Consider the following 22,772-nt stretch of genomic DNA (forward strand, 5'->3'; position numbering starts at 1 on the left):
GACTACGCTATAAACAGAGTTTACGGTTTAGAGGTGAGCTATGCACAGTGTGCAGGGTTCAGATATTTCTCTGGCTGTCCACATCTCACTTCCATCTCACCTCGGCTCTGACCTCTGCACCACTACCCAATCCTTCACCTATGCACACATCTCCCTCCACAGCCCTCATCCCCACTACCCCAAAAGCTTCTAACCTACCCGGCCCAGCTCTAGTACCAGTCAGTGTAGGCAGCTCTACCTCTCTCATTTGCAGGGAGATCATTGGTCGAAATATGTGCACACAGGCACAGATGGGGATCACAGTCCAGATTACCATGTGTTGCCCCATCCCATGCAGCATCTGCATCTTTCTTGTTCCCGCAATGAGTGCAGGGCAGGCAGGGGTCTGAGAGCTGCCGAGAGGAGAGCGGTTTTTATAAACACAGAAGGCTTCTCTGTTTATAAGTGACAGTGGTGAGCGGGGAGTGGAGGGCGAGAGCTGGAGGTGGTGGAAGAAAGTTCCACCATGTCCCGGCTGAAATAAAGCCCTGGGAGCAAGGGCCACATGAAATGGCCTGGCGGGCTGGATTTAAGCAGATCCTGTATATGATACAAGGCAGCCCTTCTCAATGAATGTTCTTTGGAGGATGCTAGATGTTCCTTGAGCAATGCTTGATTGAAGTTCAAGTTAAAGTTCATATGCCAGTAAAGACAGGCGTCCCAGTACTTTTAGCAATGTAGTATATCGGACACTTTTGACACATTTTTGGGACCATTGTCATTGATACAGCGACCAATGCTATAAAAATGCACTGATTACTGTGAAAATGACAATGGCAGTAAAGGGGTTAACCACTAGGGGGGCTGTAGGGGTTAAAGGTGCCCTAGTGTGTGATTCTTACTGTAGGGGGGCGTGGCTGGGCATGTGACGTCACTGATCGTCGTTCCCTATGACAGGGAACAGACGATCACTGACAAGCCACAGAGAAGAACGAGGAAAGGTCTGTTTACACTCACCTCTCCCCGTTCTTCAGCTCTGTAACCCGATCGCGGGACACCGGCGGCGATTGGGTCCACGGGTCCCGCAGGCGTGGTCACGGAGCTACGGACCGGGTCGCAAGCACTCACGACCCACGACTGGGTTCTTAAAGGGGACGTACCTGTACGCCCTTGTGCCCAGCTGTGCCATTCTGCCGACGTATATCGGCGTGCGGCAGTCCTCAAGTGGTTAAAGGGGCTGTAAAGGTAAATGTTTTTTCACCTTAATGCATCCTATGCATTAAGGTGAAAAAAACATCCGACGGTACTGCCCCCCGAACCCCCGTTTTACTTACCTGACCCCTCGAAAGTCCCGCGCACGTCCACGTGATCCTCTTCGGTTCCCAGACTGGCCGTTGATTGGCTAGGCTGGACGGATTGATAGCAGCGCAGCCATTGGCTGGCGCTGCTGTCAATCACGGCGGATGACGCGGCGCGCTGGGAGGCGGGGCCGAGTGATACAGTCGGCTGTATCACGGGAGCGCGCTCGCAAAAGCTTTCCACCATGCAAGCTCGCTCGCATGAAGGTGGAAAGCTTTTGTGAGGAGGAGCCGAGACAGCCGCCGAGGGACCCCAGAAGACAGGATTAGGGGCCACACTGTGCAAAACGAGCTGCACAGTGGAGGTAAGTATAACATGTTTGTTATTTAAAAAAAAAAAAAGTTTGCCTTTAGTGTTCCTTTAATTAGTCTTAAGCCGGCCATACATGGATCAAAATATGCAACAAAAAACAGGATTTCTTCTTGTGGATCAAAATCTGTCCGGTTCAGCAGGAACCAGCTGAGATTTGATCCATGTAACGGCAGGCTAATTGTTCCCAAAAAAAGTCGAAGCTGTTGTAGCTGCAAAGGGTGGGCCAACTCAATATTGTGAACCCTACAGACTAAAACTAAGATGCTATTAAAGTTCATGTGTGTGTAAAGGCAAGTGTTCCAATACTTTTGACAATATAGTGTATTTTTAATAACAGTAAAATACTAAAATGGTTAGCAGTTGTATATGATATATTATTTTACTTTTATTTTTATCAAAATTTTTAGATGTTTTTAGATTGATGCTTTTTGAAAGTTCACAGTATTTTATTTTTATAATCCTGTTATTTAGCAAAGATAGTCAACTTACAAAGGCATATAAGACACAGTATCAGGCATACAAAACATAATTCATAATGTTTTAACATAAATGCCTGGTCATGTTCAGCCTATATGGTTTCTGTTAAATGAGGTGATTTCCGAGAAGCAAGAAGCTAGAAATCGGGTTCTAAAAGGGAAATTGCGCAAGTCTACGGGATTTTGGTTCAGAACTGTCACGTCTTTCGACAACAGAGGAAATGGGGTCACGATTGCTAAAGGGTCAGGCTTGACTTTATGTTAAAACCACATGGACGCAAGTACATTGTGTTCCATGCCGTTATTGTCGGGAGAAAGACTGTGTATTAACGGGACAGATTATCTTGATTGTTACACAACAGAGAGGAAGCCGCCTTTGTCACGAGTGGCTCACAATAATAGGCAATGTCCAAACTCTACCAAATGTGCTGACTTGTTCTTGAACATACACTTAATTGTCCATCTATCTATTCATCTTTATATGTTATGTGTCACTTCATTGGAAACATCAGTAAGCCTAATAGTGAATGATGTGCCCCTTTTGTAACATTAACTTCCTAATGCTGCATTCCGGTTAGATTGGCAAATGTTGCCTGGAAATACATACAGGGCCACGGTCAGTGTGCCCCAGAAATGGGATTCTCCTCCTGGCTTTGCTTGTGTATACTAGATTACCCTGATTAATATCCTCTGGATGTTGGTACCATAACCTGTGGTCCTGAACCCGTGGATTATCTAGTGAGCCTATCAGAGCCTTTCTTTAGTGTAATAATGAGATATTGTCCCATTTAGGTGCTCTCCTCCAAACCACTGATCCTTACTTTGCTGTTGCTGCCCATCACTCTTTACTCCATTGCAGCCTTCAATAAAACCCCCTCAGGCCTGGCAATTATTATACAGGATTTATATAGCGCCAACAGTTTGCGCAGCGCTTTACAACATGAAGGCAATCTGTACAGTTTCAATACAGGAGGAATCGGATTCTGCCAGGAGGTGCCCTCATTCCCAGAAGTGACAGGTATTTTTGCCAGGCGGTACCCTCATTCCCGGAAGTGACAGGTATTTTTGCCAGGAGGTACCCTCATTCCCGGAAGTGACAGGTATTTTTGCCAGGAAGTGCCCTCATTCCCGAAAGTGATGGGTATTTTTGCCAGGGGGTGCCCTCCCTCATTCCCAGAAGGTTTTTTGCCAGGAGGTGCCCTCATTAGCAGAAGTGACGGGTATTTTTTCCAGGAGGTGTCCTCATTCCTGAAAGTGACAGGTATTTTTGCCAGAAGGTGCCCTCATTCCTGGAAGTGATGGGTATTTTAGCAATTGATGGGGGGGGGGGGGTGCTGAGAAGTTGAGTTAAATAATTGGTTAGGGTGAATATTTCAGTTTGAGAATATGAAAAGAACTATACATTAATTTTAGAATTCCTGGCAGGTTTATGAACTTGTCTTTGCATATTAGAAAGCTATATATCATTAACTCTTTACTGCTCTCTGAAGGAGTCCCACTGTATTCTCCTTGGGGTAAGTAAATCCAAATGGATCAGCAAGACCTACATTTCCGCAGGTAGTAGGACGTGGATTTGCAAGGCGGAGGTCTTGCCACTTAATACCCTGAAAGATATAATGGAAGTTTGTGGGCAGTTGCATGCTCTAATGCCTATCTATTTTTTTTTTTTTAATTCATTTATTTCAGGTTCTTATATAGTGCCGTCAATTTACGCAGCGCTTAACATATACATTGTACATTCACATGAGTCCCTACCCTCAAGGAGCTTACATTCTAGGGTCCCTAACTCACATTCATACTAGGGACAATTTAGACAGGATCTAATTAACCTACCAACACCTTTTCCTTTGCTCAGTTTTTCCCTCCTCTACCTTTCTCCTCTTCCCATTTCTCCCGTCTTCGCCCTCCTCTCTGTCCTGCTCTGACATTGGCCAAAATTTCAAATGTAAAATTCTAATTGGGCACTTTTGTTCAAATGTCTGCTTGTTTTTTTTTCCTCCTAACTTCTTTTTTTTTTTTTACTTTTCACTATGTTCTTATAATGGAATCTTGACAAAGGGCATCATTTTGTCAAGAAAAAAATACATAAATCCTGCATAATAATAATATTAATAAATGTATTAAAGGCCAAACCTAAACTCTTTTCATAGATAAGTTCCCTTTACTTGGGCTTGGAGTGTTTTATCTTAGAGCTAAAATATTGCTTTCCTATTGGCAGGACACCAAGACGAAGAAGTAAAGCCTGGGAGCTCTGTCACCGACGTATATATATTATCGAAAGCCTGTGTCCATGTGCTTTACATTTTTCAGTTTTGTGTTGTCCAGGCCTTGGCATAGAGAGCACTGCTATGATTAAGCACTTGGAATCCAAACTCTGATAAAGCAGATTCATCATTGGCCGAACTTGCCATATCTATTTCCTATGAAATAATGTCTTCACTAAAACACATTCCTCAAAAAATAGGAATCTAAGTATATTACGGATGGAAGCAGATGTTTGGTTCCCAACTCCTGCCAAACTTCTTGTTAAAGCGGAGTTCCACCCAAAAATGGAACTTCCACTTTTCGTACCCTCCCTCCCGGTGTCACATTTGGCACCTTTCCGGGGGGAAGGGGGTGGAGAAACACACTGGTCCCAGGAGAGAGCAGGGACCAGTGAGGACTTTCCGCGCCACTCGCGCATGTACAGTAGGGAACCGGGCAGTGAAGCCGCAACGCTTCACTTCCTGATTCCCTCACCGATGATGGCGGCGGAGGCAGCCGAGAGACGAGCGATTGCTCGGCCTCGGCTGCCGACATCGCTGGCACGCTGGACAGGTAAGTGTCCATTTTTTAAAAGTCAGCAGCTGCAATATTTGTAGCCGATGGCTTTTAAAAAAATAAATATTTCGGGTGGACCTCCACTTTAAGTTTTTGTTTCTGTCTGTGTCCGTATTGGGGAGGCCACTAACCAATACAAACCCTACAGCACTATACCATAAAGGTGTTTTAATTGCATTCTGCATCTCTCTTGCAAAGATTTCCTTTTCTGCCCCCCCCCCCCCCCCCCTGTCACCGGGGCAGAAATTGAGGGGAATCCCTCAAGTAGCAACGAAAACAAGTTTTTAAAGCCTTTTTGATCTTTTAGTGTTTTTTTTTTTTTAGCCAGTAGAGAAAAATATCATTTGTTTCATCATTTGTTATGTTTTTCAGCTTTTTCATTATCATTTTTTTAGAAGGGGTAAAGGGTTAGAGGGTAAGGTTGGGGGTTCATTTTTTATTTATTTATTTAAAAAATTAATTATTTACCTTTTATTTAATCATTGCTTTTGAGCAGAAAACCACATGACAAAATGAGCTAAAATGCTCAAAAACGCTTGAATCAAGCGTTTTCATGCATTTCTATGAAACAAAAACAAACAGTTCCAAAACGCACCAATCGGCTGTGTTCAAGTGAATTAACGACAACAAATGTTGGTTGTTCATGCTCACCAACTGTCTGGCAATAAATCTGTAATGCCGCGTACACACGACCGTTATTCATGTCATGGAAAAAAACAACGTTTTTCTTGAAGTGATTCCTCTCAAGCCCGCCTTTGCATACACACGATTAAGATGAAAAATGCTCGAGCAAAGCGCGGTGACGTACAACACGTACGACGGCACTATAAAGGGGAAGTTCCATTCGTATGGCGCCACCCTTTAGGCCGCGTACACACGGTCGGACAAAACCGATGAGAATGGACCGAGGTTCAGTTTCATCGGTCCAAACCAACCGTGTGTATAGCCCATCGGTCTGTTGTCCTTCAGTCCAAAATTTTAAAACATGCTTTAAAATCGAACCGATGGCCCGCTGCCCGATTGGTTGGTTAGTACAGAAAGCATCGGTTCAAAACCCGCGCATGCTCAGAATCAAGTCGACGCATGCTTGGAAGCATTGAACTTCGTTTTATTCAGCACGACGTGTGTTTTACGTCACCGCGTTCTGACCCGATCGGTTTTTGAAACGATGGTGTGTACGCACATCAGACCACTTCAGTGGTGAACCGATGGAAATGGCCCGTCGGACCATTCTCATCGGTTTGGAACGACCGTGTGTACGCGGCCTTAGGCTGATTATGCAAACTTCCCTTCTCATAACTTGCTTCTGAGCATGTGTGTTTTTTTTCCCTGTCGTTCAAGCCTACACATGGCCGTTTTTCACGACGAGAAAAACGACATGAAAAACGACGAGAAAAAATAGAGCATGTTCTAATTTTTTACTACCCATTTTTCTTGTCGAGAAAAATGCTCTGGAGCCTACAGACGATCAATTAAAAAAATGTCATTTTTCTTGTCTGGCATTACGCCAGATTATCCGATCGTGTGTTCACAAATCTGTCCAACTAAAATCTGATGTACAAACACGCATTCTCGGAACCAACGCTGAACATCAGACAACAATAGCAGAAGTTGCCCAAAGGGTGGCGGTAAAGAGCTGAAAAAACGCGTGATTTGGTGAATGTTGGCTGAAAATGTTGGGCCGTGTGTATGCAGAACAAGTTCATGGCCAATGCCCTTCAGACCAAAATCCACGGAAAAGTCTGATGGAAGTCCGATCGTGTGTGCGAGGCTTTAGATTGTTGAGAACTGACATCTGAAAGCTAGTCAGGTGTAGGTGATGACCTTTCCTGAATACTCTTTGACTGGACAAATCTGCCACTTATTGTGACGCTAGACCCCGGAAAACCACGGACCTAGACCACAAGACCGGTGACCCAACAAGACCTTGTGAGAATCCCACACCAGCATCTAGTCATTTAGTTTTGGTCACATGACTAATGTAGAATGTCTATAATTTCATAAGACAGTAAGTTTTGTTTGACTGCATTGAGCTTTTATTTTCACTTTATCGAGATTCTTGGTTCCCTTTACTGCTAGCATTACACAAACTGAGAAGCTCGCGATCCTCAATGTGTATGCAAGCATCGTGGTTTTCTTTATTCTCTAGCAGTAGCAATATTGTTACAAAGTGTTTTACGGCTGTCGTTGTCTGGCACACAAGTGCACTGTGGTCAGATGCCATGCCAGTAATTTACAGGAATCTCAAACAACACAGTTACAGTATCTCGTTCCCCCTAGTGTCATCATTACAGACTCTGTTTTCATTTAGTGGCTGCAGTGAATACTGGTTGCGTCATGAAGACAGTTAGGCTGATGACAGCCAGGGAATTGTTAGTGTCGCTTTAACAGTCCGTGTTTTCTATGCATATTTGCAATGTTACAATACAAGAATGTATTATTCAGTGCATTCCAAACTCAGCGGCATTTTTGTAAAATAGGATAATCATTTGGCATTCTTATTGCCAACGCACACACATGAATGGGCTGTCCTTTCATACCGTTTCACGCTCATTGTCGGCAATCATCGTAACGGATTTTGAATATTAACGCAGCAGCCAGCAGGAGAGGAGGGAATCTGGTAGCACTGCAGGGGGGGAAATGGGGTGCCAGGAAGCGGGGGAAATCGGCACTGCACAGGATAATTATAGTGTGCCCCGGCACACCCGGGTATGAGTGCGAGCGTTACTGCAATGTGAAAGTCTGAATCAACCACTTTAATGTTGATATAGATGAATATTAACCACTTGGGAGCCGCGCTATAGACGAAACATCCACAGCGCGGCTCTCAACTGCCGGGTGGACGTCCTTTTATGTGCATTCCCCGCGTGCGCCGCTGGGGGCGCGCAGCGGGGAAACACTGTGCCCGGCACTTTGCTGAGATGCCGATGCGCGTGCCTGGCGGCCGCAATATCCGCCAGGTACCCACGATCAGCGGTGACAGCAGGGACGTGGAGCTCTGTGTGTAAACACAGAGCTCCACGTCCTGTCAGGGAGAGAGGAGACCGATGCTGTGTCCCTTGTACATAGGAACACAGCATTGGTCACCTACCCCAGTCACCCCCCTCCACACACATTTAGAACACACCCAGGGAATACATTTAACCCCTTCCTCACCCCCTAGTGTTAACCCCTTCCCTGCCAGTCACATTTATACAGTAATTAATGCATTTTTATAGCACTGATCGCTGTATAAATGTGAATGGTCCCAAAATTGTGTCAAAAGTGTCCGATACGTCCGCCGCAATATCGCATGCCTGGCACAAAAATAGCAGATCGCCGCCATAACTAGTAAAAAATAAAAGATAAATCATAAATCTATCCCCTATTTTGTAGGCGCTATAACTTTTGCGCAAACCAATCAATATACGCTTATTGCGTATTAACAAAAATATGTAGAAGAATACGTATCGGCCTAAACCGAGGGAAAAAATATTTAAAAATAAAAAAATTGGATATTATAACAAAAAGTTTTTTTTCAAAAATTTTTTGTTTATAGCGCAAAAAATAAAAATCGCAGAGATGATCAAATACCACCAAAAGAAAGCTCTATTTGTGGGAAAAAATGATAAAAATATAATTTGGGTACAGTGTTGTATGACCGCACAATTGTCATTCAAAATGCATCAGCGCTGAAAGCTGAAAATTGGTCTGGGCAGGAAGGGGGTTTAAGTGCCCAGTAATTAAGTGGTTAAAGGTGTTGTAAAGGTTCGTTTTTTGTTTTTTTCACCTTAATGCATCCTATGCATTAAGGTAAAAAAAAAACTGGCAATGATGGCCCCCCAGCCGCCCGGTTTTACTTACCTAAGCCCCCGAAACTCCATGGGCTTGTTCCCGCAGCTTGAGTCAGCTCGTCATTGGATATTGATAGCAGCGCAGCCATTGGCTCGAGCTGCTGTCATTCATATCCAACGGCGCGCCGGGGGCGGGGCTGAGTGATACAGTGAGCAGCCGGCTGTATCACGGGAGCGTGCCCGCAAGAGCTTTCTACCATGCAAGCTCAGTCGCATGAAGGTGCAAAGTTCTTGCATGGGGGAGCCAAAACACCTGTCGAGGGACCCCAGAAGACCAGGTTCGGGGCCACTCTGTGCAAAACGAGCTGCACAGTGGAGGTAAGTATAACATGTTTTTTATTAAAAAAAAAAAAAAAAAATATTCACTTTAGTGATCCTTTAAAGCACACAAATTAAATGAAGATATGTTCCCTGTTTTGACTTGGTAAAATTTCTCACAACCCCACTTGATTTGTTTTGCAGGTCCAATTATGATGACTGGAGGCCAGCTCTGGCAAGTTTGCTGCAACCCATCCCATTTCCCAAAGAGTGAGTACAGAGCCATGGTGTATAATGTGTATGTTTGGGAGCAAATACGTTTACTTTGTTGGTAATCAGTTTTTATTGGTTGGGATTACAATAGGAAATTATTTGTGTAGAGAATGTAGAAGTAACATCTGCAGTTGTCAAGGAGCATGAAAAGTGTTGACAGGGATTCTATACCCTTCCTTTCCTTTCTGATTGTTGTCACCAGCACAGTAAATGAGGGAATCTCTTTAACCGCACCCAATGTTGTGGCGCTAAAGGAACAACGGTCTATGGTTACATCAGAGCAGTATATCAGTTCATGGGAAGCATTGCAAGCAACTGTGATCAGTGTATCATTGGTGCACAGTGAAATGCAGAGTATTACTCCAGTGCCACATATAGGTACGAATCTACCGGGTCCCTCTTCTGTGCTTTAGCCCCCTCCCTTCTGTTGGGTGCCCCCACAGCAAGCAGCTTGCTATGGGGCACCCAAGCTGAGCCACCGCTCCCTGTATTTATTCAGACACAGAGCTGCAGTTCGGCCCTGTCTCCTCTTTCTCCAGATTGGCTAACTGACTTTGATTGGCAGCAGTAGGAGCCATGCTGTGTCTCAGCCAATCAGGAGGGAGAGTCCTGGACGGCCGAGACACTCCTGAACATCGCTGGACAGAGATGTGGTTCAAGTAAGTATTAGTGGGGCTGCTGAACACAGAAGGCTTTTTATCTTAATGCATAGAATACAATAAGATAACCTTCTACCTTTACAACTTTTAAAGAACGGCTTTTTCAGGACATACTATCATGACATGTCATAGGCTGGCCAAAGATTATGCCGTTTTCTTTCCTTCACTCATGGGTTGAAGGCATAGGTGTGCGCAGCCTATTGCATTAGGGTGTGCACCCCAAAGCTTAAACACACATGAACGCCACCTGTTGTCACCTGAAGGAAGCTCTGATGGTGGAAGACAGTTGATTGGGAGCATATTATGCTACATTCTAAATACGAGTGTAGCGTGTTTCTATGGTTGAACCTAGCCTTTAATATAATTGGGGCATTTACACTGACCACTGGCACCCCAAACCACCCACCTAGTGCCACTTCTGGATAATGCTAATGCACATGAGATTTAGGGTGTGCCCAGGCACACCCAGCACACCCTGTGCGCATCCCTTTGGTTTAAGGAGAGAAAGGTGCCGATTACCCCATCAGCACAGTCAATGTTAATGGGGGAATCCCTCTCACTGCACTATTGCATTCTGACAGTGGGAGGTTTCCCCACCGTCAGAATACAGTGATCTATGCTGGCGGCTATAGCGCCAGCAGCGGTCGCACAACAAAAAACCTGACAGGCTGGTTGTATTGAAGTCATTCAATAGATTGACTTCAGTACAACCAGCCTTCCCAGAGATGGATTAAAATGTGTCCGGTTCCTGCTGAAGAAGGCAAATTTCAGCTTAAAGTGGAGTTCCACCCATAAATATAACATTACATCAGTAGTTTTAAAAAAAATTCATTAGTCCTTTAAGAAAAACATTTTTTTAGATGCCTTCAAAGTGTTGTTGCTAGGCAGAATAGTTAATCTTCCCACTTCCTGCACCTAGGTGCTTAAGCTTCATAACCTACACCGCACATTCTCCTGGGAATGTAGTGGGTGTAACTTTCCAGGAGTCTGTGCACTCCCCAGTCTCGAAGAATCATGTGACTTGGACAGTACAGGTGCTGAAACCTGATCTGAAACATATTACACTGCTTGTGCAGCACTGAGCATGTGCGAGATCTGCAAGGCTGAAATCCAGGAAGTCATACAGTCTGGCTTCATGATGCCCACACTTAAGATGGCCCCAGTCAATTTCTATTTTATAAAGTGTCTAAATGCTGTAACAACCTAACAAAACGGACCTTAGTTTACAGACTAACTTTACTAGAATACATTAAGCTTGTGTATTACAGGGGTATTTCTATTTAAAAAGTGAAATTGTGGCCGGAACTCCGCTTTAAGAGGCCTTTTACAGCGTGTTACCTTTGTGTATAATTTGAATGTCCCAGGCCATATTTAATAATCACCCAACAGGTTATAGAGAGCACGTTTACATGTTTTGATAGAGAAGAAGTTACTGTGTTAGCTATGGAACAGCCTGGGTCCTTAAGGATCTGACTAATGAGCGTTTGTGTTAGAAAAAAAAAATATGCGCCGCAGAGAATTAAAATTATCAACCATAATAGCCCCATTTATCAACCCGCTGCTCCCAGGAGGTTCTGTTAGTTTGCATGTGGATCATCTCCTGCATAGGAGTTAAAGTTGCTGGCTTTGAAAACAAACTGGCGTCATTAAGCCAAATTTGTCTTTTAGTAGCTCTCGTAGGAATGCATTATTCCACTGCCAATGATGCAACCTAGCTGGCAGGGTGACCCATAATTGCTTTGTCACTCTCATTAATGGAGATGTGACCAGGGCTTAATTAAGTCACTTGGGTTCTCTGGCAAAACAAAAGTATGTGACAGAAGAAAGTTGGAATGGGTGTTTGTGTGCGGTCAGAGCTTCATAACACAATGGAATAAACAGACAGACTAAAATAGGTCGGGTCACCTGACAGTACATTTCCATACATGTGACGTTCAAGGTGTTTTATACTTTGATTTTTTAATGTAATATATCTCCAACACCTTCCCTCTTCCCAGACTAAGCATATGCCATTTTTAAAGCATTTTCTAGTTTTTTTTTTCTTACTCGTTAGTGTTTATATATATTTTTTTGTTATTGGCGAAGTAACTAAGGACCAGATTCACAAAAGGCATACTCCGTCGTATCTGTGTTTCTATCTATGCGACTGATTCATAGAATCAGTTACGCATAGATATCCATAAGATCCGACAGGTGTAATTGTTTTACACTGTCGGATCTTAGGATGCAGTACCGCGGCCGCCGCTGGGGGGAGTTTGCGTCGTAAACCAGCGTCGGGTATGCAAATTAGGAGTTACGGCGATTCACGATGGATTTTCGCGTTCGCTACGTCGCCGCTAGTCTAGTTTCCCGTCGCAAAGTTAGTCGTCGTTTTGGGTGCCCTAACTTTAGTCAGCAAACGTATTGCTGTCTAAAGTATGGCCGTCGTTCCCGCGTTGAAATTTAAAAATGAACGTCGTTTGCGTAAGCCGTCCGGGTATACGGAATTAGGCTACGCGCGTCGCCGTTCGAAGAAATTACGTCACGGCGCGCAAAGCACGACGAGAATTGCGCAACCGAGCATGCGCAGTAGGTCCGGCGCGGGAGCGCGCCTAATTTAAATGGCACACGCCCATTTGAATTGGCCCGCCTTGCGCCGGAGGCCGCCGGCGTAGTTTTCATCGCAAGTGCTCTGTGAATCAGGCACTTCCGATGAAAACTTGCGGCGATGTAACGTATCTACGATACGTTACGCCGCCGCTCACCTACGTGAATCTGGCCCTAAATGTGCCCCTTTTATATGTTGACATCACACCCTAGCAATAGAAGATACTGAATTAAATATGTAAGGTAGGGATTAGTTGTCATGCCAATCCCCAAAGAAAAAAATAATTATAATAATTTTTCAAAGATAAACATTTTTATTTAAAAAATAAATAAAAGTATAAATAAAATAATTTTTTTTTTTTTTTTTAAAGGAATAAGGTATTCTTATCACTAGTCATTGCACAATGACATAATTGATCGTATATTATTCCAATACATTTACCCTTTACCATTTACAATTCAACATGCACACTCAGGCATACCCCACTTTTAACCACTTCCTTACTGGGCACTTAAACCCCCTTCCTTCCCAGACCAATTTTTTTTAGCTTTCAGCGCTGATGCAGTTTGAATGACAATTGCGCGGTCAAACAACACTGTACCCAAATTATATTTTTATAATTTTTTTCCCACAAATAGAGCTTTCTTTTGGTGGTATTTGATCACCTTTGCATTTTTTTTTTTTGCGCTATAAACAAAAAAAAGACTGAAAATTTAGAAAAAAAACACAATATTATTTTACTATTTGCTATAATAATAATCAATTTTTTTTAAAAATAAAATGCATTTTCTCAGTTTAGGCCGATATGTATTCTTCTACATATTTCTGGTAAAAACAAATCGCAATAAGTGTATATTGATTGGTTTACGCAAAAGTTATAGCACCTACAAAATAGGGGATAGATTTATGACATTTTTATTATTATATATTTTTTTTTACTAGTAATGGCGGTGATCTGCGATTTTTGTCAGGACTGCGATATTGCGTCAGACACTTTTGACACTATTTTGGAACCATTCACATTTATACAGCGAACAGTGCTCTAAATATTCACTGATAACTGTATAAATAAATGTGTCTGTCAGGGAAGGGGTTAAATGTGTTCCCTGGGAGTGATTCTTACTGTGGGGGGAGGGGACTGACTGGGGGAGGTGACCGATCTGTGTCCCTATGTACAAGAGACACGGCATTGGTCTCCTCTCTCCCTGACAGGACGGGGAGCTCTGTGTTTACACACAGAGATCCAGGTCCTGCCTCTGTAAGTGCCGATCGTGAGTACCTTGCGGACCCCAACTGCTTCATCGGACCACATGGGAATATTTATAATCCTGTAAAAACATTGTTAGTCACAATGATATTACATATATTCATCAATAATATTGCATTGTCTATCAATACACATAAATAGTTCTAATTGGGATACAGGGAGGGGAACTAAAAGGGTATGGGTGTCATTGAGACAGGAGGACACAGAGTATTAAAAAAATAAACAAAATGAAAGGAAAACATTTTTTTTTTAAATTATACAAATATTAAAAAAAGAGCGTTTAATAACAGATCTCATATAGATCTCTAAGTGCCGGTTCACACTACAGCGACTTGGGATCCGACTTGTGTCGTCCCAAGTCGCGCAACATGAGAAATTTCATTGAAGTGAATGAGAGCCGTCTTGATGTACACTACTGAAGTCGCTCCGACTTCAGAAGAGGTTCCTGTACTACTTCAAGGCGACTTCTAGGCAACTTGTACCCATTGATTTCAATGGAAGTCGCCTCCAAAGTCGGATCACTTTTTACAGCAGTGATTCTTGACCTTTCTACTGCCGTGACCCCTTGATAACATTTCCCAAGTTGTGGGGACCCCTAACAGTAAAATTATGGAATGGGATGAGTGGCAGTGCTGGCGGGGAGTTGGGATGAGTGGCAGTGCTGGTGGGGGGTGGGATCAATGGCAGTGCTGGGGGGAGTTCTGATCAGCCAACTTAAGTGCTCTTGATGAAGGTCATCTGCTAATCTGAGAACTGTAGTGGGGACTTTTAATGGCAACTCTAATTACAGATAGTGTTACTCACTGTGTCTCGAAGCAGTGACACCTATGCCAAAATCAGGATATAGGGTCTCCTCTGGCTCCTCCCACTTCACATTCCTCACCAGTCTGCTGACCTCTAGTCTCTCCCCCCCACCTATGCCGTGAACTGAATGGGCGGCTGGGAAGAGGCAGAGTGGGCGGCCGCGGGCTCCAGGAACAGCTGCTGGGCAGCTGCAAAAAGGCTGGGAGAGCGATGCAGGCTTCAGGAACAGCCCAGGATTCGGTGACCCCTGGCAAATTGTAATTTGACCCCCAGGTTGAGAACCACTGCTTTACAGGCAGAGAAAATAGTTTTCTCAGGCAAACCCCTCCCTCCCACAGAGCTGATTATTGTTTGATTGGCCACTGGCAAAGTCGCCTGTCCTGGAGGCAACTTCAAGTCACGCTGTAAGTTGCTCCAAGTCGTGCTGAAGTCGCCTTGAAAAGTCGCGCTATAAGTCGGGTTGCCCCTTTGTGAATCGGCACTAAGGTCAATGTCCATCCAAGGTTTATCCTGTGTCGAGACCTGATGACGTGGTGTTGCACAAAATGCGTTGGATGATTTTATGACATATTTACCAACAATTTTAATTATATTGGGATTCTTTAATCAGTTTTTTTTTGGCACTCCTTTGTGATTTTCCACGGTTAGAGATTGTAACCCCTCACTTTACTAAAAAAAAAAAGTGTTCTTGCCCGCCCCCCCATCACTTGCTGTCCTTGGGAGCCCCTGGACACCAGGACAAGGAGTGGAGTTAAACCTTCCTAACAGCGACACAAACAGAAATGTCAAAAAACCTGAAATATTGTCAAATCTTGCTTGAAAATGGCGAGATATCTTACAGGTCATCATTGCTCTTTCTCACACATCGGCAATACATCAGTGTCGGCTATCCTTGTGTGTCTCAAAGCTTTGGAACCTTTCATCCATATTGACCGTGTGGATAACTTTTAGAGTTACTGGTGTATTTAATCGCTATCGATATTATCATTTTAGCTTTACTTTTGTTTAATGATTCTCTGTTTAGCAGTTTTAACCTAATGTGTGTTTGCTTTTTTTTTGTGTTTTTTTTAATGTGTGTTTGCTTCTTTTTTTGCAGAGCTCTTGCCCATGAAACATTTACAAAGTGAGTATAAAAATAAGATCTGAAATTCTAATCTAATTCATGAATGAGAATCTGCTGGACTAGGGCTTTGCTGTTAAATGATGACACGTGACTAAAAGGAGACCCCCTTTCTCCCTCAACCTGAGTTTCGTGATTAAAAGCACTAAAAGTAAAGTTGTCTCTAGCCTGGGCAAAATTAACAGAGCATGTATTGAAAAATAAAGTAAACAATGAATGGGTTATCTTCTTTGAACACAGCGTGTCAAAATAATCTAAAGATATAGGCTAAAGTGTTAGGAAATTCTCAACTTTTACTTTGGGTTGGGCTTGATCTTGCCTGTTGCTGCCTCCTAATCCTCCCTATTGGTTAATCAGACTGCGGATAAAGTTATAGGCAATTCTCAATTTTGTCTTGAAAAGGTGGGCTTAATCTTGCCTGTTGCTGCCTCTTAAACCCCCCTATTGGTTAATGAGACTGCGGATAAAGTTACAGGCAATTCTCAACTTTAGCTTGAAAAGGTGGACATGATCTTGCCTGTTGCTGCCTCTTAAACCCCCCTATTGGTTAATGAGACTGCAGATAAAGTTACAGGCAATTCTCAACTTTAGCTTGAAAAGGTGGACTTGATCTTGCCTGTTGCTGCCTCCTAAACCTCCCTATTGGTTACTTGGATTGTGGATCATAATCAAGGCCCATCAGAGAGGTTTGGATGATGGAAAGGGCAGGGTCAAATTCAGCTTATACCAGACTATTGAATATTTGAATGTAACTTCAGCTGTCTATATGTTTAGCTCAGCTAATGTTTTCTAATCTAAAAATGTCACCTTGGTTTAGGCATGCTTTCCACAAATGTCACTTCGGTTTCTGTATGCAAATATCGCATTCTAAAAGTCCAGCATGCGGGTTGTCTCAAGTCGATCGATGCAGCTTGGGTGCAATTAACCTGCCTATAGATAGATTGCATCTCGGCTGGAACCTGCTTAACCTGGCCAGAGATTCAATCCATCTATGGCCAGCTTGAGACTGGCGGTGTGAATGGAGGAAGCCTGCTGAAGCCAGGAATAAGGTATTACAGCTAAGCCCTCCACCCCTACACTAAACAAGCCTTTAACCATTGCAGTGCAGGGGAGGCCCACTACAAGGGTAGATTTTGTCTAACTCCCAGAGTTCAGCTTTAAACACTTTGGATTCTCTGCTTTCACTTTTTTTTGCATTCAGTGACCCAGGCCATGTCTGTGTAATCGCTGCAAAACTTCCCAGCTGAGCTTACCAACTAACCTGTGTGTTTTCTCATCCTGCCCATACAGGGAGCTGAAATACGTCATTCAGAGATTTGCAGAGGACCCCAGGCAAGAGGTAAGAATTTCCCCTGGGGGAAAGAATAGTGCAGAGAAAGAAATGACTTATCTCGTTAAAGGTTATTGTGCTGCTAAGAGAAAAGAGCTTGTTTTTGCTTTGCATTTATTATCAAGTGTGTTATAGACACAAGCTAATTAGCTGGGTAATACCATTTAAAAATATATTGGAAATGTATGTATGCCTGTTCAGAGCTTGAAACAATCATTATGTAATAGAGATATAAAACAGACAGTCCACTAAAAAGTGATTTGTTTTAGTTAAAGGTGAAGCCTGATGAGCTGAGTCAAGCTTTTGGCTTTTTGTATGTCTTGGATACCCCAACAATGAGTGCTCTATTTTTATAATTCTTGTGGCCCTGGGAGTTCTGGATGTTTCCCCACATTTTTGAGTGTTCCAGCATCTCCTGTTGTATTCCAGAGACTTCTGGTGTGTGTCGGTGTCTCCTGGTGTGTGTCGGTGTCTCCTGGTGTGTGTCGGTGTCTCCTGGTGTGTGTCGGTGTCTCCTGGTGTGTGTCGGTGTCTCCTGGTGTGTGTCGGTGTCTCCTGGTGTGTGCCGGTGTCTCCTGGTGTGTGTCGGTGTCTCCTGGTGTGTGCCGGTGTCTCCTGGTGTGTGCCGGTGTCTCCTGGTGTGTGTCGGTGTCTCCTGGTGTGTGTCGGTGTCTCCTGGTGTGTGTCGGTGTCTCCTGGTGTGTGTCGGTGTCTCCTGGTGTGTGCCGGTGTCTCCTGGTGTGTGTCGGTGTCTCCTGGTGTGTGTCGGTGTCTCCTGGTGTGCGTCGGTGTCTCCTGGTGTGCGTCGGTGTCTCCTGGTGTGCGTCGGTGTCTCCTGGTGTGCGTCGGTGTCTCCTGGTGTGCGTCGGTGTCTCCTGGTGTGCGTCGGTGTCTCCTGGTGTGCGTCGGTGTCTCCTGTTGTGCGCCGGTGTCTCCTGTTGTGCGCCGGTGTCTCTTGTTGTGCGCCGGTGTCTCTTGTTGTGCGCCGGTGTCTCTTGTTGTGCGCCGGTGTCTCTTGTTGTGCGCCGGTGTCTCTTGTTGTGCGCCGGTGTCTCTTGTTGTGCGCCGGTGTCTCTTGTTGTGCGCCGGTGTCTCTTGTTGTGCGCCGGTGTCTCCTGGTGTCTTCTGCTCTGTTCCAATGTTTTCTGTTGTGCGCCAGGCTGAGTCAAGCTCTTGGCTTTTTGTATGTCTTGGATATCCCAACAATGAGTGCTCTATTTTTATAATTCTTGTGGCCCTGGGAGTTCTGGATGTTTCCCCACATTTTTGAGTGTTCCAGCATCTCCTGTTGTATTTCAGAGACTCCTGCTGTGTGTCGGTGTCTCCTGTTGTGTGCTGGTGTCTCCTGTTGTGTGCTGGTGTCTCCTGTTGTGTGTCGGTGTCTCCTGTTGTGTGCTGGTGTCTCCTGCTCTGTTCCAATGTTTTCTGTTGTGCGCCAGTGCCTTGTGTTCCATTAACTTCCAATGCTTTCTCCTAAGAATTAAATAAACAATACCCAGCAGGGGGACAGGGGCCTTTATAATAGCCATAAAGAAATCTTCTCTATAGACTCCCTAAGAGATGGAGTAGGTTGAACTCTCCAAGATCTACCAAAAAATAAATATCAGTTTTGGGTGAAATGATCCTTTAATATGAATTGTAATCCGGCACCTACCACCTTTACAAACGGTGTTCACCACATCGTTTATATTATTCAACGTTGTTGGAATTACTAACAGGAAGTCAGTTGTGTCAGAAAATAACAGAATATCAGGATGAGACAATAATCTTTATTATCTTCTGCTACTTTGAGGTGAATCCGGCGTAATGGAAAGTAATGGCATTTTATGAACTCTATTTCTTTTTTCTGCGTAAAGGAAGTAAACCGCTATCATCTGACTTCTGGCCATTTCCTTGTGGTTCAAGTTAGGTCATACTACATGCTAACACAGCATACCTTAAGTGATTGTAAACCTCTGAAATGAAATATTAACAAAGCATATCCCTATATAGCATGTACTTGCCTCCATCTAAAGCACCTAGAGTGTTTCCTATCTGCTCTCTCTTCCTCTGCTATCTGTATTAGTCACTTCTGACAAGTTATGTGGAGAACACTGAATGCCTAGGGACAGCCTGGCCCCCTGACCAGCACACAGAAGGTGATTGACAGCCTCGGCTGTACATGTTTCCTTGAGACTGTGTAGAGCAGTGGTTCTCAACCTAGGGGTCGAATGATGATTTGCCAGGGGTCACCAAATCCTGGCTTGTTTCTGAAGCCCGTACCGCTCTCCCAGCCTTTTCTCGGCCCCTCAGCTGGGCTGTTCCTGGAGCCCGCGGGCGCCTACTCAGCCTCTTTGCAGCCGCCCATTCAGTTCACGGCATGGCTGAGGGGCAGAGACTAGAAGTCGGCTGACGGGTGAGGAAAGTGAAGTGGGAGGGGCTGAAGGAGACCCTATCTCCTGATTTCAGCATAGGTGTCACTGCTGCGAGACACCACTGTAGTACAGGTTCCACGCTACAAAAATAATTTTACTGTTGGGGGTCCCCACAATTTGTGAAATGTTATCAAGGGGTCACAACACTAGAAAGGTTGAGAACCACTGGAGTAGAGGGTGGTGTGTGCTTTCCCTCCACTCAGGTCTCAGATTAAACTGAACTCCCTGCTCTATGCTGTGGAGGATGTCACCTATCCAGGCTTGTAACCCATCTCCAGCCTAAAAAATAGTGTGTATAGACCAGGGATCTCCAAACTACGGCCCTCCAGCTGTTGCAGAACTACACATCCCATGAGGCATTGTAAAACTGACATTCACAGACATGACTAGGCATGATGGGAATTGTAGTTCCTGAACAACTGGAGGGCCATAGTTTGGCGACCCCTGGTGTAGACCAATTGGAAGCCTATCCATGCTCTGTGGGAAAATTCATGAAAATCTAAAAGCCTCACTCCCATAACATTCGTTCTTTCACCCAACTTTATAGATCTGGGCAATGTATGCTGCAACCCTGCCTTGGACTTCCCCCTCTCATGCGTTTCACTCTTGTGCGCGCTTTGCTGTTGAAATGATGTACACTATTCAGCCCCTATAAGTGTGAGACAAGTTAGAGGTAATCCTCGCCAGGGCTGCAAGGTGCTTTGTCCAGTTCAATAAATTTGTACCAAAGACCAGACATTGTGGTATGCAGCGATTATGGAAAATTCTCTGGAGTGTAGAAGCCACCTGCCCAGGAACCAGATTATTTACACCAACAGCAATACCTTAAGTTAACAATACCAGTAGGATAACCCAATGAGTCCAAGGCGATCTTTCCACTCTCCTCAACTTTACATACTGTGGGCAAAGTACAGGTTAAAATAAAACAAAAACCAGCGCTGAGATCTAAATTGGCAGCAGCACCTGTAAAAGCCTCAATACCCTGCTTAGACGATGTAGTTAAGAAAGTTTGGTGCGCTCACCCACTAAATCAACCATACCATGAATAGATAAAAAAAAGAAATGGCATCAACATGATGTAAACATCAACATCAAAGTGCAAAAATATATAAAGTGCAAAAGAGTTCTCACATACACTATCTATATATATATATATATATATATATATATATATATATATATATATATATCTCTATATATATATATATATATATATATATATATATATATATATATATATATATATATATATATATATATATATAGTAACAAATGTCCCAAAAATTAAAAAAATATATATATATAACAACATTTCCAAAAAAGGTGTTCTATCGGAATTCTGTGCAGGCCAGTCAAGTTCCTCCACACCAAACTCGCTCATCCATGTCTTTATGGACCTTGCTTTGTGCACTGGTGCGCAGTCATGTTGGAACAGGAAGGGGCCATCCCCAAACTGTTCCCACAAAGTTGGGAGCCTGAAATTGTCCAAAATATCTTGGTATGCTGACGCCTTAAGGCCGCATTCACACCTGAGCGTTTTGTCGCCTGAAGCATGAAGCTCCAAAACGCTAGAGGGGAAAAAATCCATTATTCTCAATGGAGATGGTTCACATCTCCACTCCAAAACGTCTGAAGCCGAAGGCCTGAAGCTCAAACAAGTTCCGGACCCTTTTTTGTCGCGCGAATTGGGCGGATTTGGGCGTTTTAGAACGTTTGTATTCCCATAAAAAGTAATAGAAACGCTCGATTCAAGCGTCTATCGCGACAACCAGCGTTTCTACGGGCGTTTTGTCGCTTTAATCTGTTCTGTGAAATAGAACATTTCACCCAGGAAGAAGATAAAAAAATCTACAAACATAGCAACAAGTGATGAAAGAGATGATCATTTTTCCTATTGGCTAAAATAAAAAACGTCGAAGTTCAAAAACGTCAGACAACGCTGTATGCAAACGCGCGAATACACGCGACAAAACATCAGAAAAAACGCTACGCTCAGGTGTGAATGCAGCCTTAATATTAGCACACTTACCTGTCCTGGGGTCCAGCGCCATCGGCAGCAGAGGACGAGCGATCGCTCGTCACTCTGCTGCCCCCACCGCCATCCTCGGTGAGGGAACCAGGAAGTGAAGCGCTTCAGCTTCACTGCCCGGTTCCCTACGGCGCGAGTCGCGCTGCCCTGTGCTCACTGGTTCCCGCTGTGTTCTGGGAGCTGTGTGTTTCCCAGAACACAATGGGGGGACAGGATCTGACGTCCTGCCAGCAGACTGTGTGGCCGTAAGTGGGTGCAAATGCCCGTCTTAAGACAGGTATCTGCACCCCCATCCCCCCTGAAAGGAGGGGGGGGGGGAGGGTTCCAATGAGAGGAAGTTCCCGCTTTAATGACATTTTCTAAGCAAAGTACAGGTTTACTTTCAGACATGAAAATGAAAAATAAACATTACACGGTATGGATCATGGCACATGGTCGGATTTTCCCGTTTCCCATAAATCCCTATGGCACAGTATCTCTACCTTGAATCCGCTCTCAGACATGCTCTGACCTACTAGATGTGGGAGGTGCTATACATTTTCTATTGGTTTACATCTCGGTCCTTTCCCTCACTGCTATCTGAAAGTTAAATTGATCGCACTTTCCATTATGCTAAGCTGTTTCGTCTGGTAACCACATTACGCCTTTCTGTATTATGTAAATATTTGTATCCCCATTTCGCCGGCAATAGATTATGCTAGGGAAAATTGTTTGAAAAATGCAGGGTAAAGGGAAACTATTGTATTATATTTTTAAAGGTATATATGAAAATATGAGCAGCTTACTGTAAATTATTGTATCACTAAATGGTTGTGAATCTTGCTTTTGACTTTTTTTTTTCTAAATCTAGTACATAGACATATGGGAAGCCATGTTTTCTAGTTACATATACAGGCTCTGCTTCCTGCTTGGTAGTGCTGCAGTAATTGTATTTCCATGTATGGAGGAACAAACAAATAAAAAGCCCATAGTGATCTCATTAATAATTTCAGTTTAATGGAATCATTCAGGGTAAAGTGACCGATTTTCTTAAAAATTCCCATTACAATCCCTTTAATAATGTACCAAATGAACCACACAGATGTACCGTATTTATCGCGGTATAACGCACTCCCGCGTATACCGCGCACCCCTAAAGTGACCCCCATTCCTGTGGAAAAAAAGTTATTTTTGTACTTACAGTTTTGGTGTCTTGCGCGGCGGCCTCATCGGGTCTGGCGTCCTTCTGCGGCTTCGGGTGTCCTCTTCGGGC

General features: G+C 44.0%; 1 protein-coding gene across 4 annotated transcripts in view; it reads left to right on the forward strand.

Moving 5' to 3' along the window:
• LOC120917707 (c-Maf inducing protein) overlaps positions 1 to 22,772 on the forward strand; it is a 251,803-nt gene that overhangs the window by 199,718 nt on the left and 29,313 nt on the right. For all 4 annotated transcript variants that reach the window (XM_040329177.1, XM_040329178.1, XM_040329179.1 and 1 more), the window contains 3 exons: positions 9,242 to 9,307; positions 15,724 to 15,750; positions 17,038 to 17,086. In XM_040329177.1, the coding sequence (XP_040185111.1) occupies positions 9,242 to 9,307; positions 15,724 to 15,750; positions 17,038 to 17,086 (142 nt within the window). The remainder of the gene's footprint in view (positions 1 to 9,241; positions 9,308 to 15,723; positions 15,751 to 17,037; positions 17,087 to 22,772) is intronic.

Source organism: Rana temporaria, chromosome 11 (assembly GCF_905171775.1).
Source record: "Rana temporaria chromosome 11, aRanTem1.1, whole genome shotgun sequence".
NCBI classification, from domain to species: domain Eukaryota; kingdom Metazoa; phylum Chordata; class Amphibia; order Anura; family Ranidae; genus Rana; species Rana temporaria.